Below are 17,798 nucleotides of genomic sequence, written 5' to 3' on the forward strand. Positions count from 1 at the left end.
TGACTTGCCCAGAGTCACAAGGAGCTGCCTGTGCCTGAAGTGGGAATCCAACTCAGTTCCCCAGGACCAAAGTCCACCACCTTAACCACGAGGCCACTCCTCCACATACACACCAGAAAACAAAAGGTGACACTCCATCGCTTCAATCCCCTCTAAGGGAATTCCGGTACTTTCAAAGAGCACTGAGGGGTACTTGTACAAAGCTGTGGTACCTTACTGCAGCTTAAGAAACACACTGAAGCATCCTGCAGTAAATTCCCAACATGAGTGCTAACCACGCCCTAAAAAAAAATCCTGTTATTCTGAGAGGGTGTGTCTGGGGGCGGAGAGTAGGCGTGTAAGCACAAATCAGTTAACACAATCACATTACCTCGCATTAACTAATTAGCCGCGAGCCCTTACGCCTACAAAATGGGTGACGGTAAGGGCTCACACACTGTCACGGCTGTGCCCATGCATCCAGACTCACCTTTTTCCAGTGGTCAGGCTCTGTGGCTTCTTCGGACTGCCTTGTCCCTGCACTGATGCATCTGCTGCCTGTTTCCCTGTTATCCAAGCCGCACTCTGGTGTTCCTGCATCCAAATCCCCACTCCAGTCTATCTACGCCTCACTCTGCTTTTCCTGCATCCAAGCCTCACTCCAGTCTATCCAAGTCTTACTCTGGTGTTCCTGCATCCAAGCCTCACTTCAGAGTCTATCCAAGCCTCGCTCTGGTGTTCCTGCGTCCAAACCTTTCCAGGGCACCAGAGGTTCTCTGACATCATCAGTGAGGACATTTCCTTATAAATGGGACTTTCATGTTTTGCATTTGCAAGAAATTTCTTAGCCTTGCCTTTGTGTTCCTGTTTGGATCCAGTTCCTGTTTGGCTTTGTTTCTGTGTGTCTTGTCCTTGAAGTCTTGTTCCTGTATGCCTTGTTTCCTGCCTAGCTTTGATCCTGTGTGTCTTGTTTCTGAACAACATTCAAGAAAGCCTTGCTTCTTCAAACCTTATTCCTGAAGCCTTGCTCCTGTGTAGCCTTGTTTCTGCCTAACCTGTGTTTCTGTAAGTCTTGTTCCTGCAGTCTTGTTTCTGCCTAACCGTGTTCCTGAGAGTCTTGTACCTGGATGCCTTGCTTCTGCAAACCTTGTTCCTGAAGCCTTGCTCCTGTGTAGCCTTGTTTCTGCCTAAACCGTGTTTCTATGATTCTTGTTCCTGCCTAATCGTGTTCCTGTGAGTCTGGTACCTAAAAGCCTTGCTTCTGCAAACCTTGTTCCTGAAAGCCTGGCTGTTACTATAGTCAAATCCTGCTCTATCGCTCCTGTTCCTGGCTCTTGCTACAGTCAAACCTTGGCTCCTGCTAAAATCTAGCTCTGTTCCTGGCTCCTGCTTTAGCCAAACCCTGCTCTTGGCTCCTGCTACAGCCAAACCCTGTTCCAGGTTTTTGTTACAGTCAAGCCCTGCTCTTGGATCCTATAGCCAAACCCTGCTCCTGGTTCCTGCTACAACCAAGTTCTGTTCCTGGTTTCTGCAATAGCCGAGCTCCATTCCTGGTTCCTGCCACAGCCAAGTTCCGTTCCTGGTTCCTGCTACTGCCAATCTTTAATCTTGCTTCTGTTTGTTCCTGTTGCCTAGCTCCAGTCCTGTCCCGTTTCTGCCTAGCCCCAGCCCTGCTTTGTCTACCATGTCTTGTTCTGCTCTTTCTCATGTCTGAGTCCAGTTCTTGCCCTGCCTAGCCTTGCCTGAACCCAACTCTAGCCTTGTTTATATGTCTTGCCTTGTTCCTGTCTGGGTTCAGTTCTAGCCCTGTTGTCTTGCTCTCCCTGCCTCATTTGGATCCAGCTCTTGTTTTGCCATTCTGCTTTGTCCAGTTGTACCTAGCCTTGCCTCGTCCAGTCCTGTCCGGATCCAGTTCTTGCCTTGCCCTTGTCTTGCCTTTTCTGGACCCAGTTTTAACCTAGTTCTGTTTTGCCTATTCTGAACCCAGTTTTAACCTAGTTCCACGTCTTGCCTTGTTCTGCCTGGGTTCCAGTTCGGCCCCTTTGCCTTACTTTCCTTGCCTCTTCTGGATCTGGTCCTTGTCTTCTTTGTTGTATCTTGTCACTCCTGCTCTGTATCAGCCCAGAGGACTTGTCTGCCGCAGCCCCAGCTGTGGCCCAAGGGCTCGCCATCCCTGAATCCCTGACACACGCTAATTTTAATTAATGGCTGCGTACTAATGTCAACATTAGTGCATGGTCCAAAGCAGGAGAGGATGACACACGACTCTACGCGAGAAAGGAGAACAGATAAACTTTATTCATAAGCACCAAAGCGTGACCCAACACTGCTGTGTGTGGTGCTGTGGATGAATGCACTTTTTCCCACGCCTTTTGCCTACAGCAGCAAGGAGCGTTGTTTATGCTCACTGTGATTTAGTGATGTTTATATTACCAGCATTTTCCAGTTCATTCATCCACAGCACCACATACAGCAGTATTCATATCCAGAGACCCCCGACACCAGTGGCATAGCTACGTGGGGCCAGGGGGGGGCCTGGGGCCCTGTAGATTTGGCCCTGGACCCCCCTACCGACGACCCGCCCAACCGCCCCTCCCACCGTCAACCCGCCGTCGCCTGCCTTTACTGGTGGGAGACCCCAACCCCCGCCAGCCAAGGTCCTCTTCTTCTCGCAAAAGGCTTCCTTCTGTTTCTGACGTCCTGCACGACGTCAGACTCACAGAACAAAGCATTGCAGATCAGCTGATCTGCAAGACTTCGTTCTGTGAGTCTGACGTCCTGCACGTACAACGTGCAAGACGTCAGAAACAGAAGGAAGCCTTTTGCGAGAAGAAGAAGACCTAGGCTGGTGGCGGTTGGGGTCCCCCGCCAGCAAAGGTAGGCAACGGCGGGTTGGCAGCAGGAGGGGGGGTCGAGAGGGCAAAGTCAGCAATGGCGGGGGGGGGGGGGCTAAAATGTGCCCCCTCTCCTTGGGCTCTGGACCCCCTTCCCACCAAAGTCTGGCTACGCCCCTGCCCGACGCAGGTGGTGTTTTCCACCAAAATAGGGTCCCATGTCGGGTCATGCTTTGCTGCTTATGAATAATCTGTTCTCCTTTCATGTGTGGAGTCGTGTGTCATCCTCTACTCATTTGGACTTTGCTTCTGATTTACGCAGAGGTACTCTCCTGTTTCATCTTGACACGGTGGTGGAACATGAGTGCATGGCCATTAATTGGGAAAATGGGCCATTTTCTGGGAGTGGTAAAAATGGCCTTAGTGTGCGGGAAAGATCGAGTAAGGGAGTTCTAAGGTCACCTTTTTTACCACAGCTTAGCAAAAAGATCCCCGAGACTTTTAGATATGAGTACAGGTACACTGGACATATTTTTGGATTTAAAGCACTTCACACAGCAGCTATGTATGCACAAAAGTCGAGGAACAGATTTTTCAATCATTAGACACTACCTTACAATATGTTTTTAGTTTTACCGTAAGAAACAGTTGCCTGGAGTAGAATCTTAAAATCGCTCACCTTCAGAAACATTATTTCATCATCTTCGCTCAGCAAACGCTCCAGGTGCCCTTGTAACCTTTCAATTTCAACCTTCTTCTTACGTAAAGCATTGTGAGTGGTTTTAAACTTCTGGTTCACTCTCTGCTCCTCGCCTGCCACTCTTTTCATGGCCTCTTCCTCCTCTTTCTCGATCAGGTCTTTGATCTCGGAGAATTCTTCTCTCAGAAGAGCTTTCTTCCTCTCGGCTATATCCTAAATAAGCACCGGGGCGAAGGGCACATTTACTTTAGTATAGGGAGGTTGGAAGCCTTAATAGGTCTAAAGCAAGTAAGAATCTTTGCAGGCTCTGAAAACCCCTCCCTGGATCAATCTAGAATTCTTTACATACTAGTAAAAAAGGCCCGTTTCTGACACAAATGAAACGGGCGCTACCAAGGTTTTCCTCGGAGTGTGTATGTTTGAGAGAGTGTATATGAGAGTGACTGTGTGTGAGAGAGAGAGTGAATGTGCGAGTGTGTGTGTGTGAGAGAGAGTGAGTCTGGGTGCGAGTGTGTCTGTGAGACAGAGAGTGTGTGAGAATGAGAGTGTGTGCAAGTGCGTATGTGAGACACAGTGTGTGAGAGAGAAAGTGTGTTTCACATAGATACAGTGTGTGCGAGAGTGCGTGTGAGACACAGACTCTCTGTGAGACTGAGTATATGAGACCAAGAGAGTGTGAGTGACTGTGTGACACATAGAGAGTGAATGTGATACAGTGTCAGGCCCCCTCTCTCTCTCTCTCTGGTGTCTGAGCGTTACTGTGCAGGACGCTGAGCTCTGGCTGTGCTTCAAGGAACTCACCAATCCTATTTAACAGAATGCACCTCCAACATTCTGAAGCCGAGAAACCTCGTGTGGTTGGTCACTTCTGCTTGTGACGAACCCGGAAGTACGTGATGTCAATTCAGGAGATGGATACAGAGAGCAGGAATGCCTCAGCCATGCAGTCAGCTTCAGAATGTTGGAGGTGTGTTTTATTATATAGGATGTTCTGGTAAAGGGGATTGCAAGGTTCTGTAGGTCATCTGTAGATTGAACCTTTGTGACATGGAAAGCTTAGGGACCCTCATACTTTCGGATCAGTCATATTTTGATTGAACAAAGAGAACAAAAAGAATCCAATCGCTTATTGTTTATTCATTTGGTTCTTTCGAGCACGAGTTGAAGAAACAGAATGCCATAAAAACTGATAGGAAAGACACATACATACAAGAAATTTTAACCAAAGTAACAAAACATTCCCACAACAATCCTCAAGTGCTCTCTAGCAGGGCCCAATCTCTACTATAATAATAAGCACCTCCAACGTTCTGAAGCAGACTCAGTGTTCGTAAGGTTCGTTAGATTCGTCATTCACCATCTCTCTCGGCCCCGCCCTCACATCAAAACGTGATGACGTTGAGGGCGGCGGACCTATCAGAGGCGTGAGGTCGGGGCCGAGAGAGATGGTGACAGACTGACGAATCTGACGAACCTTACGAACACGGAGTCAGCTTCACAACGTTGCAGGTGCGTTTTATTACACTACACAGATCCATAATTTTGCAGTTAATGTTACCACCCCTCTCGGCTGGACTGTAGTGATGTGCTCCCAGATACCTGATGTTTGTAGTCGTGGCGAATATCCAGGAAACACACACTCACACCCGAGGGAGTGGAACAAATAAACTAACCTCGTCCTTTACTCTCAAAGAATAAAGGAGGAAAAGAATCTAAATTTAGGATTTCCTGAACTGGAAGAACCGTACCTTCAGATTTGCAAATTATCTTTTTCTTTATTGAATACAAATGCAAACAAATTTTCATTCAAATAAACTTGAATTCACAATTAGTGTGTGGCTTAATAGAACTGCAATAACATATTCAACATTCAAATGTAGTTTTACATGTATACCCTTAACTTTCAACAAAATCACCTAAAAAGGCAGAAAAGAACCTTTTCAGATAAATATTTAAATTGTCTTTATATCAAAATCAGATAGTTGTTTTAATACTCTTTCCTTGCTATTGATGTCAGAATTTTAGTCTTTATGGGTTTTATGGATGTTTATGCATGGGTCTCCCTTGAACCCAGAACACTTAGGAAAGTCAGGAAAACATGGATTTATTTTATATTTGATGTTGTTCTGTTCTTTAGTTTTCCCTTAAAATGTTGTAAACAAAAAAAAACTATATGTCCTTCACCACCCTTTGCCAATGTCACTTAGCTGTGGCTGAGTTTATTTAGGTGAGGTCTTTCTTGCGTTGGAGCTCAGCCGGAACCCTTCAGAGGATAATTCACCGATCTCTTCTTCCTAAACCTCACTTATAAAGAAAATAATCAGGGAAGCAAAACCTTAAACTCCCTGCTTGTCCAGGAACTGACTCCACTCTGGTGACAATTAATCATTTCTCAATACTGTGGCCAAACTCTCTAATTGAAATAAAATAAGTTACCGGAGTACTCACTTCAAAACCTATTTCTCACTGTTAATTCCCTATTCTATAAGGCGGCCAGAAGCTTTTACACTCCATTCAGGGATCTCACACAGTAACACATTCCATATGCAAATGGTGATTCAACATTCCATCTCACAGACTTCACATATAAACATAACATTTCCCTGCACAGCTATCAGATCAATCTGGAGAATACAGCACTCATACAAATGCAGGGCTTACTCTGCCACCTCACAAACCTTGTTCTGAAATCAGAACATGAGCACAAAACACACCTTCCACAGAGACACTAAGCACAGTCCCTCCCACTCTTACCAGGGTAGACAGCCATGTGTCCTCTCAGTACCTTTGCATACAGACTCTCATTCCACCTTCCATGACCTTAAATTCCCTTAGAACTTAACCATTCCATTCACTGCATGCAGGGACATGCCTCTGTTTCACTCCAAACCAAACTAAATTTGGTTTAAAATTTCTCACAGCTTTCTGTTAGTACAGCTCTCTCTCACCCAGAACACATCAGTTTTCCCCACATGTATTCAGCAATACAACCATGAGAAAGGCAGTCTGTTTATTTAAGTACTCACTTCTAAGCTCAAATCATCTCATTCTCAGTACCAAGGCTCACCTTCACTCCCCTGCCTCCTACACATCCACCCCCTTTTCAATTGTGTGCCATGCCTCCTACGAGCATGCTTACAGAATAAAGCTTTGGGCAAACGCGCGTTAAGTGGTGCTTACTCTACATTTATGCGCTTCAGATGCGCCTAAATGCAGGATCCGCCTTCAACAGAATTTCTCTCGACAGCTGAAACATCACAAGTTATTTTCACTGGCACAGGCTTTATGGGCTGATGAAACCCAAGTATCACAGAGCTGGTACCCACATGGAACTCAAATGCCCATGTTCAGAAAGCTACTTTAACAGGCCAGGAAGACTTTCAGATCTTTGTTCTGCCCACTGACATCATTCCAACAGTCTTCAAGAATTCCCACTTCCCAAGCCAGTCACTTACTTGCACTTTACTTTCCTTGGCTTCCACATCGGCTAACGAAGTAGAAACCTTTTCAAGCTTCCCACGCAAGGTTCCCATTTGCTTATTCAGATCGATCTGCAATGACAGCAGGCCACCTCGAGGTTAAGCATCTCATTTGCTAACATCTACACAAAATCTTGTGGGAAGTTTCAGACAGTCTCATCTCACTGGCTCTCTAAGTATGAAGCATTAAACGCAATACAAAACGTATCTGTGCAGTGTCTCTGAATGTGATTATATCTGGAGAGGAACAAATTAGACAGATCTGAGAGATTAAAAATCTTAGGGGTCGATATTCAAAGCGATTTAACCAGCCAGAAATGGCTCCTGGCCAGTTAAAATGGCTTGTTCGGGACTAGCTGGTCATTTTCAGCGCCACTTAACCGGTTATTACTACTGAAAATGATCGGTTAAAGCAAAACCAGGCATTTTGGAAGTATTCAGGGGGGGGAATCAGCACTTGACCAGCCAAGGTAACCAAATAATTATAACCGTGTGAAAGTCAGTCCTATCTTTATGTGCTGCCCCATTGCCAGATAAATGGTAATATCACATTTAATTGGCTAAATCCAATGCAGGGGCCCAGACATGGCCTGGCACTGAATTTCAGGGCATAACACTGATGCTGAGTGCTCCCCATTGAGTGGAGGAGTAGCCTAGTGGTTAGTGCAGTGGAACATGGAATGTTGCTGCTATTGGATGTTCTGTTGCTACTATTGGAGATTCTACATGGAATGTTGCTACTCTTTGAGATTCTGTTGCTACTATTTGAGATTCTACATGGAATGTTAATGTTGCTATTCCACTAGCAGCATTCCATGTAGAAGCTTGCCCTTGCAGATCAGCAACGCGGCCGCACAGGCAGGACGTCAGACTCACAGAAACAGAAGCCTGTGCGGCTGCGTTGCTGATCTGCAAGGGCAAGCTTCTACATGGAATGTTGCTAGTGGAGGACTAGCCTAATGGTTAGTGCAGTGGACTTTGATCCTGGGGAACTGGGTTCAATTCCCACTGCAGCTCCTTGTGACTCTGGGCAAGTCACTTAACCCTCCATTGCCCCTGGTACAAAATAAGTACCTGAATATATGTAAACCGCTTTGAATGTAGTTGCAAAAACCTCAGAAAGGCGGTATATCAAGTCCCATTTCCCTTTCCCTATTGAATATCGATCCCTAAATTTCTTGTGATAAAATACATTCATAGTCCTTGCAGTATCAGCTTCTCTTCCAGTGTTCCAGACAGAGCTGCACATACACTTTGGAACAGGGAGGGAGGGCTCTATGAGTTATCTTTCCAGCAGTAAAATTTAATTTACCTAAACTACAACCTCTTTCTTTCATCAAGCTTGGTGAAGTCATGTTGGTTGTTTGTTTGGGCTTATGGGGCAGGTTCAAAATGCTAATGCAATATAACGTTAATGATGATATCAACTGACATTCCTTTAATTGTATTATATAACTGGTATTAAAGTTATGCAGGAGAAATGGAATATCAAATATCAAGGGTTTAGTGAAGGTCCGCCTTGGCAGAGGAACACTGAGATCCCACGGTAAAATACAGAGAGCCGGAGGGAGTGGGAAATAGACCAGGCTGACCAGGAATGAACGAGGAGGCTTCAAATGATGGTAAAATGTTTATTAGTAAAGACTCGAACTGCACTGTGTTTTGGAAGCAAGCCTGCTTCAGGAGTCGTTATATGACATATGTAAAACCATCAAACATATAAATGGCAAGTGACCGACTCACCTGCAAATGCACAGTAGAGACTTCCCTCTCTGTCCCGCCCTCACGTCAAGACGTGATGACGTCAGAGGGCGGAACAGAGAGGGAAACAGAGTCAGACTGTCGGATGCTGCCATTGCCGCTGCCGCCTGGAAAAGAACATCGCGCGCCCCCACCTCCACCCTCCCCCCCACCGCTCCCGCCCCCCTCCGTATCGGGCCCCCTGCACTGACCTGACAGCGCCTCTCACCTCTGTATGGAAGCACTGCAGGCAACAGCAAAGCGATCTGCTGCTGCTGCCTGCAGCGCTTTCACACGGAGTTGAGAGGCGCTGTCAGGTCAGTGAAGGGGGCCCGGCACGGAGGGGTGAGGGAGCGGCAGCGAGGAGGGTAGCTGGAAATCAAAAGGTAAATAACGTTGGTACAAGCAGATGTAGAAATATGGTCATGAGAAAGACATCTGCTGGAAAACTGGAAATCCGGCGTGAAATGAGCCTGTCCGCACTGCTGCAAAGCACTTCCGTAGGTCGGCAGCGTGTTCTGGTCTCAACACTAAGCAAGGTCTGAGGCATAAAGTTCTACTTGTTGTCATCAGTCTACAAAATCTTCCCCCCCCCCCCCCCCCCCCCGTGCATGAAGGGCCAGATTCAGTAAATGGCACCCAATGTTAGGCGCCGTTAAAATCCGCGCTAAGCACCAATGCGATAAAGGTCACTCAGTGCTAAGCAACCTGTATAGAATAACGTTTAGTGCCAACTCCCACTGTAATGGAAATCAAGATCATTCTATATGTATATATACTGATTTTCCTTACATTTGTTATAGAGTTATGTGCTGTAGAAAATAGAAATGTGTCAGACCTTATTGCAGAATAATAATCACTCAGAAGAAAGGTCATATATATGTCATGCTTCTAACTGACTAAGCTTGTTAGTAAAATGTAGGGCAGAATTACCTCAGGAGTTAGGAATGTTTTAATTAACTGAGAAGCATGGGCCTTATCTAAAAAGGCAGATGAAAAGGCAGGAAAAAGGGAATCTATATATATAAAAGGCACCTCCAACGTTCCAATGAAGCCTCAAGCCGGATGAGGCGCCCGAGATATCCGGTTTGGCATGCAGTCAGTGTAGCTCCGCCCTCACGTCAAAACGCGGTGATGTCGAGGGCGGGGCGGCGAAGGCACAACACACAAGTTCCAGAGATTCAGTGACAGCAGCAGGGAGAGCGCTGCAAACTTTCATCACAAACTCGCAACCAAGAGAGTGAGGGACGGAGGGAGGGAGAGGGGGTGTGTGGAACTCGGGAGGGACGGAGGGAGGATGGTGGGGGGAGGAGGGATTACCTTGCTAGCGCCCGTTTCATTTTTTCCCGAAACGGGCATTTCTTACTAGTCTCTCTATATAAAAGGCAACCCCAACGTTCTGAAGCCTCCACGGAAGTTGAGGCACCCAAGATATCCGGTGTGCCCTGGAGTGTCTGCACCGCCCTCGCGTCAAAACGTCATGACGTCGAGGGCGGACTATGACACTCGAGGGTCGAAACGCAAACGCCACAGCGAACAAGGCAAGTAGCTCGGAGGGACGGAGGGAGGGGGCCCTTGCTAGCGCCCATTTCATTGCGCTCAGAAACGGGCATTTTTTCCTAGTCATTATATATTTTTCTCATTATGTTTTTCTTTTTTCTTGTTACTTGTTAACCAGAGCTATAGCACCTGGTGATCTTGTGATAACAGTATTCTTGGCTATTTAAGGTTTCATTTTAATCATTATGACCAGACTGTGGACTGAGTTTTCCTTGTTCATTTAGTCTCCCTGTATACAGGAATAAAGATCTTTATATATATTTGAACCCAGAGTTCTGCAAGCTTCTTTGGTAAGAGGAAAATTTTCCATAATACCCACTCCTAGCTAGGAGCCAGACTTATGCTTGCTGAACCCTGGTATAAATGATGGCGCCCAAGTTAGGCGGGGCAAGACCATATTCTACAATTCCATGCACAACTTTTTGGAATGCCCCTGACACGCCTGTGACCATTTTGGCACTCACAGCCAGATGCGCAAGCAAATTTTCATGAGTGTCAATTAACATCATGGTTGTTAACACCCAATTATTGATAGTTAAAGGCTCGTTACTCAATTAAATTGCGCATATGCATCTTGGATGAGCAACTCTGGACGCCAGATATACAATCCGGGGGATGAAGCCTGTACCGAGCCAAGGGCTTCTACTACAAAGTACTGTGAACTTGCCACGTAACAGCTTCTGCCATGCAGCAGTGTGGTACAAGGAAACGACACGGCAACAGGATAGGTTGGTTTTTTTATGTAACATCTTTCTTTTTTTTTTTTTTTTTTTTTGTCATTTATGGCTTTCAGTTTCTGCTAGAAGTATCACTTTGCTGGGGTTTTTTATGTGCTATGGTGCCTTCTCCAAGAGAGTTTTTTTTGGTGAGTTTTAAGTTGATTTTTGTATGTACATTTTTGGTGATGAGATAATTTTGTGTCCCATTTCTGTTAATGTAGTTTTTAGTTATTGAGCACATTATGGCAAGTACATGACATACACTACGGGATATACAGCTAGGACGTCAATTGTTTTGTATCACTGTGTATAGGTTTTTACTCTCTATTAGTGTTTTTAAGATTTTGTATTATTTATGTCACATTTTTTATACTGTATTTCTTGGGTAAGCATGTTTAATTGATATATATATTTTGATACACTTCTAAATACTAGTCATGGTATTTTCTTTGTTTTACTTTATAATTGTTATTGTTTCTATTATTCTTTGTAATCTCTCTATATAAAAGGCAACCCCAACGTTCTGAAGCCTCCACGGAAGTTGAGGCGCCCGAGATATCCGGTGTGCCTTGGAGTGTCTGCACCGCCCTCGCGTCAAAACGTCACGACGTCGAGGGCGGAGCTATGACACTCGAGGCCCGAAACCGAAACGCCACAGCGAACTAACAAGGCAAGTAGCTCGGAGGGACGGAGGGAGGGGGCCCCTTGCTAGCGCCCGTTTCATTGCCCTCAGAAACGGGCATTTTTTCCTAGTTCTGAATATTTACTATTTTGTAACCCCTGATGCCGCCCTTATGTCGGGCACTGCTTTGACCCAGGTCGGGCATTGCTTTGGTTTGTGTTATCATCAATAAACATCTGTTGATCTGCTTGGTTTGTTTCCACCATGCAGCAGTGTGGAAAAGGTCAGGGATGGTCTGTTTGCTTCTCAATAGAAAACTGGTTCCAGCTGGCCTGAGGATTCCGGCCTGAAGACAGACTTCATCTATTAGCCAAAAATGATAAAACATAGCTTTCTTCTACTAAAAAACACACAAAGGATCCCTCAGATGATCTTGCACTCTAATGCACAACAATGTTTTTAATCATTTTAATAAACAACTAGTGGAACCATGCCCATTTCCTCAACAATGAAACGGGCCCCTAGGAAGGCTGTCATATAAGCGTTTTATTTTCTCTCTCCCCTGCCCTCCCCTCCATGTCCAGCAATTCTCTCCTCTACTGTCCTCCCATCCAATCCATGTCCATCAATTCTCCTCTGTCATGCCCTCCCCTCCCGTTCCCCCCTCCCCTCGATGCCCCGCGATTCTCCCCTCCCCTCGATTTGTACCTGAACGTTCTCTGGTTGGCTGGCGCTGGCTTCCGTTCGTAACATCCCTCTTGAAGTCAGTTCGCCTCCAGCGTTCCATTCCCTCTCACTGTTTCGCCCTCTGACATCATTACGTCTTGACGCGAGGGCGGGACGGTGAGGGGGAAATGGAACACTGGAGGCTGGCTGACGTCAGGAGATGTTACGAACCCAGGCAGCCAGGCATGGAACGTTGGAGGTGCAAATGATTATACAGGAAGAATTATATAACTCTCATCTGAGTCACCTATGCAGCCTGATATTTTTAGCCGCTGTGTAGACTCGCACAATTTATAATCATCGAAGGGCTTAGAAAAGTGAATTGCGCAAGTCAAAAAAAAAAACGAATTAAAAATAGAAAAGTCCTTATCTCAAAACTCAGCTTCTTTCCAAAGAAAATGTGGCTTGTCTCCAGTTGCTGGGTTTTCAGATAAGTAGGTTGTTTTTTTTTTTTTAATTGGTCATTTGACTTGCGCAGTTCACATTTCTAAGCCAGGTTAGCTTGATGTGCCTCAGGCCAGCCCCATTATTGCCTCTGGTATTGTGCATAATTCTACATTTAGTACATCAGGCCCCTAAGTTTGCACATGAGGTAAAAGAGACTTAAATCCCAACCAGCCTCTGTGACCTCAGGTTTTTCAGCCAGCTCCTCCACTCCTCCGTCCCTGACCACCCACCTGTTTGTTGGTTTTGGCTTCCTGCAGGGTGCTGGTTTGGCAGGTCTTATGCAGGACGGCGCAAACACAGCAGATGCACTTGCCATGCTCATAGCAGAAGTACTCCAGCAGCTTGGCGTGGTCGGGACACTTCCTCTGCTGCAGGTCGCCCAGTGGCTGGCGCAGCTGGTGGTCACAGAAGACCAGGCTCTCCAGGTGGGGCTTCAGGTGCTCCTGGCAGAAGGAGGCCATGCAGGTCAGGCATGTGCGGACGGCAGGCGCTCGCAGGCAAAGATCGCAGGTCACCGGATCCCCGGCGGAGACCTGCTGCTCCTGCTGCTGCTCCTCCTCCTCTTCCTCCACCTCCTCTTCCTCGTCCACCTCCTGCTGCTCCCGCTCCTGCGCCTGCAGGAACTGCTCCACCACCACGGCCAGCACCGTGTTCTTCTTCAGCTCGGGCTTGGGGAAGAAGCTCTGGCGGCAGTGGGGGCAGCTGTAAGCCGTCGCCCCCACCTTCCAGGTCAGGTCCAGGCATAGGTGGCAGAAGTTGTGGCCGCACGGGATGGTGACGGGAGTGGCGAAGGTGCACAGGCAGATGGGGCAGATCAGCTCCTCGGCCAGCTCGCCCAGGGACCTACTAGCCTCGGCCATGATCGCTGACTGAAGCGGGAGGTGGTGGTGTGTGACTACTGCAGCGAAAAGCGGGCGAGGCGCTGCTTTAGGTTTCGTTTCTCTTTAGCTACGTCACTCAGAAATAGGCAAACTGCAGAGAGCTCATCTTGCCCCGCCCGGAGTCTCTCAGGGCAAAACATGGACCTTCCGGTACTGATGCCATAGGCTTGCAAATACCTTCATTTTGTGCAAGGAGGAGGGCAATTTTGAGATGGCTGAGTCGTTGAGCAGCCGAATCATTCGTTGATGATACGGGAGGCTAGGGCTTTTCAGCTTGGAGAAGAGACATGATAGAGGTATATAAAAATACTAGGACTAGGGGGCATGCGATGAAACTACAGTGTAGTAAATGTAAAACAAACCGGAGAAAAATTTGTCTTCACCCAACGCGTAGTTAAACTCTGGAATGCGTTGCCGGAGAACGTGGTGAAGGCGGTTAGCTTAGCAGAGTTTAAAAAGGGGTTGGACGGTTTCCTAAAGGACAAGTCCATAAACCGCTACTAAATGGACTTGGGGAAAATTCCATACGTTTGGGAAGCTCGCCGGGTGCCCTTGGCCTGGATTGGCCGCTGTCGTGGACAGGATGCTGGGCTCCATGGACCTTTGGTCTTTTCCCAGTGTGGCATTACTTATGTACTTATGTTGAAACCTTCTGCTCAGTGTGCTGCTGCGGCTAAGAAAGCAAATAGGTATTATTAGGAAAGGAATGGAAAACAAAAATGAGGATGTTATAATGCTTTTGTATCGCTCAATGGTGAAACCGCACCTTGAATATTGTGTTCAATTCTGGTCGCCACATCTCAAAGAAGATATAGTGGAATTAGAAAAGGTGCAGAGAAGGGCGACGAAAATGATAAAGGGGGTGGGACGACTTCCCTATGAGGAAAGGCTAAAGCGGCTAGGGCTCTTCAGCTTGGAGAAAAGGCGGCTGAGGGGAGATATGATAAAGGTCTATAAAATAATGAGTGGAGTTGAACGGGTAGATGTGAAGCGTCTGTTCACGCTTTCCAAAAATACTAGGACTAGGGGGCATGCGATGAAGGTACAATGTAATAAATTTAAAACGAACCGGAGAAAAGTTTTTCTTCACTCAACGTGTAATTAAACTCTGGAATTTGTTGCCGGACAATGTGGTAAAGGCGGTTAGCTTAGCGGAGTTTAAAAAAGGTTTGCACGGCTTCCTAAAGGAAAAGTCCATAGACCGTTATTAAATGGACTTGGGGAAAATCCACTATTTCTGGGATAAGCAGTATAAAATGTTTTGTACATTTTTGGGATCTTGCCCGGTATTTATGACCTGGATTGGAAACAGGATGCTGGGCTCGATGGACCTTTGATCTTTCCCAGTATGGCAATACTTATGTACATATGGAAAGTTGGTTGCTATTGGGGGAAGGGGAGGATGGTAACAAAGAACTTCGTGCTCACAGTAATGCCTAGAACCAAATCGTATCTTGGCAGAAATAATGGAGGAGCAAGCAAGTGCCCTGCCCTCGACAGAAAAAAGAAAGCATGCCCCTGCAGTATTAACAAAGTCAGATACTTAGGGCATCCTTTACAAAGCCGCATTACCCATTCTTTTTCTTACTGTATTTGCCAGGTGGGAATCGCATACCTTGGTAAAAGGACCCTTAATGTTGTATCGGTTTTGTTCCTTTGCTTTCTTGTTTGGTTTTTGGCGTCACTCATTTAGCTGTTTTGTAATTTGCTATACGTGTCCCTCTTTCCTCAACAGGGCCAGTTTTAGATGTGTTGGGGCCCAGGGCAGAAATTAAGGAGGGAGTCCCTGATCCAGCCCCCCCCCCCCCCATTACTACCACTGCACCACACATAAAACAACTTTAAATGACTACACAGACCTCACCAGCTTAGGTATTTACTAGCCGTTGAGCCCGTAAAAACGGGCTACTAAAGGAAGGGGGGGGGGGTTTGAAAGCCCCCCCCCCCACCCGGGCCGGGTACCTGGCTTCACTATTCAAACCGCCGGAATGCAGCACACAGCTCATCTGAGCTGCCGTCGGCCTTCCTTCTTCTCTGCGTGTGTTCCGCCTTCGTGTGACGGAAGGTAAGGCAGCTCAGATGAGCAGTGTGCTGCGTTCCGGCGGTTTGAATGGTGAAGCCAGGTACCCGGGTGGAGGATGGTTGGCGGCGGCAACTCCGGGTGGGTGGGGGGAGCGGTAGCGGCAACCCTGGGGGGGGGGGGGGGGGAGCGGTGGCAACGGCGGTTCCCTCACTCGCAGGTGCGCAGGTTCCCTGTCACGCTCCCGTCATCACGTATTGACGCAGGGGCGGGACAGAGAGGGTCTCTACTGCGCATTTGCGAGTGAGTACACCTCTTGCCATTTATGTTTGATATTTAGCATTTGAAGGGGCATGGGGGAGGGTGGGGGGGGGAAACATTTGGTGCCCACCCACTTTGGGCTCAGGGCCACTGCCCCCACCCTCAGCTGTTGGCAAAGCCACAACACAATACAAAGATTTGTGATCCACCTAAAGCTAACATATTCCAGTTAATTAAAAAAACAACAACTCTTTTTTCCAATCGTGTCTGGATATTTTATTTTTCCATCATGTTGGTCCCATTTTATCTCTTCTGATAATTCCATCTCTAGTGGTTGCTGTCCATATATCTTTTCTCCTCTCTTTCTCCTTTTCAGCTACCTACCAACTTTCCATCTCCCTTTCTGATGCTCTAGTGCTCCCATTTCCCATTGCACTCCATCCCCAGTCCCTTCTTTCATTTATCCCTCATGATTACATTTCTACCTCTGTACTTACTATCCTCCTCATATTCATCTTTCCAGCCTCTCTCATGGTTCCACAATTTCCAGTATATCCCCTCGCCATTCTTTTAGCCCAGCATCTCCTCCCTCTCTCTTCATGGCCTGACATCTCCCCATCTTTTTCCCTCCACCTTCTTCCTGGCCCATCTCACCTCCTCTTTCTCCTTCCCTCATGGTCCAACATTGCTCCCACTCATTTCCTGCTGTTCTTCCCTCCTCTCACCCATAAGCCAGCATCAATCCTGCCCGCCCTCCTGGTCCAACATATCTTTCATCTCAACTGCCCTTCCACTCAGCATCTTCCTCTTCCCCAGGTCAATTTCTGCCTTCCTCCATCCCATTATCCATCCTCAATCTCTCTGAAAGCTTTCCCTCTGCTGTGATTCCCCCCCCCCCCAGGCAGAAACAGGAAGTTGCACCTGGGGAAGGGGGGGAAATCACAACAGAGTAAAAGCTTCAGGGCAGCTTGTGAGAATGGCTGCCACAACCGGACCCCTCTGAGAAGGGAAATTGATCTTTAAAAAAAGACCAGGACGGTGAGAAGGGAGGAGTTGGACCATGGTGGGGAGAAGGGGAAGAGATGCCCAGACCACAGGGCCCCCTAGAGCTGTAAGGTCCAGGACAGCTGCACTGTTTACCCCACACCCACATAACATCAGCCCTGCTCTTTGACTAGATTCAGTCATATTTTTTTCTTCCTTCCCTGCTCCACCCCCCCCCCCCCCCCTCTTAGCCTGTGGCGTTGCCTCTATCATGATGGCCCTAAACAAGCAAATTTGGCCTCTTGTTCCTCAGTGCTCAGCCAGATCCCTGTTCAGACAGAGCTGTACACTTTGAAAGAAAAGTGCTGCGAGCCCCACAGCCCTCAAAGACCCAACTAGCTATAGAATTTCTCAGCGGTCAATGCTCAGCATTAATACTTGATTTGCACGCAGGTTATAAGCACCCAATGCTCAGATGGCTCAGGCACCGCTATTAACGTGGGTGCTTGAAAGATAGCTTCAAATAGCATTAAAATGTAGTCATGGATATTATTGAGGTCAGTCGGTGTTCCTTCCCAATGCTCACAATGTGCAGAAGCAAATGATGGCCTTAACACCAAAAACTTAGCACCACCTCACAGGTTTTGAGGACAGGATTTCTTGGCAAATGTCCCTTGAACTTATTTCACAAATCAAAGGAAGCCCATGGAAATGCAGATAGTGAGAAACAAGCATCTATGTATGTTCAATCAAAAGTGAAAGCACAGATTAGCACCTGTTTTTCTGCATTTAAATATGAGGCTTTCAAAATGTAAAGTGCAAATAAAGTTTTGAAAGGCTCATACT

At 47.0% G+C, this 17,798-nt stretch overlaps 1 protein-coding gene across 1 annotated transcript in view; it reads right to left on the reverse strand.

Annotated features, from left to right (window-relative positions):
- TRIM25 (tripartite motif containing 25) overlaps nucleotides 1-13,692 on the reverse strand; it is a 56,225-nt gene extending 42,533 nt beyond the window's left edge. Inside the window, exons 1-3 of the mRNA XM_030208375.1 lie at nucleotides 13,037-13,692; nucleotides 6,969-7,064; nucleotides 3,493-3,726 (exon numbers count right to left, since the gene is read on the reverse strand). Coding sequence (XP_030064235.1) covers nucleotides 3,493-3,726; nucleotides 6,969-7,064; nucleotides 13,037-13,666 — 960 coding nt within the window. The 5' untranslated portion in view covers nucleotides 13,667-13,692. The remainder of the gene's footprint in view (nucleotides 1-3,492; nucleotides 3,727-6,968; nucleotides 7,065-13,036) is intronic.
- Nucleotides 13,693-17,798: the final 4,106 nt, after the last annotated feature.

This window comes from Microcaecilia unicolor, chromosome 6, assembly GCF_901765095.1.
Source record: "Microcaecilia unicolor chromosome 6, aMicUni1.1, whole genome shotgun sequence".
Classification (NCBI taxonomy): domain Eukaryota; kingdom Metazoa; phylum Chordata; class Amphibia; order Gymnophiona; family Siphonopidae; genus Microcaecilia; species Microcaecilia unicolor.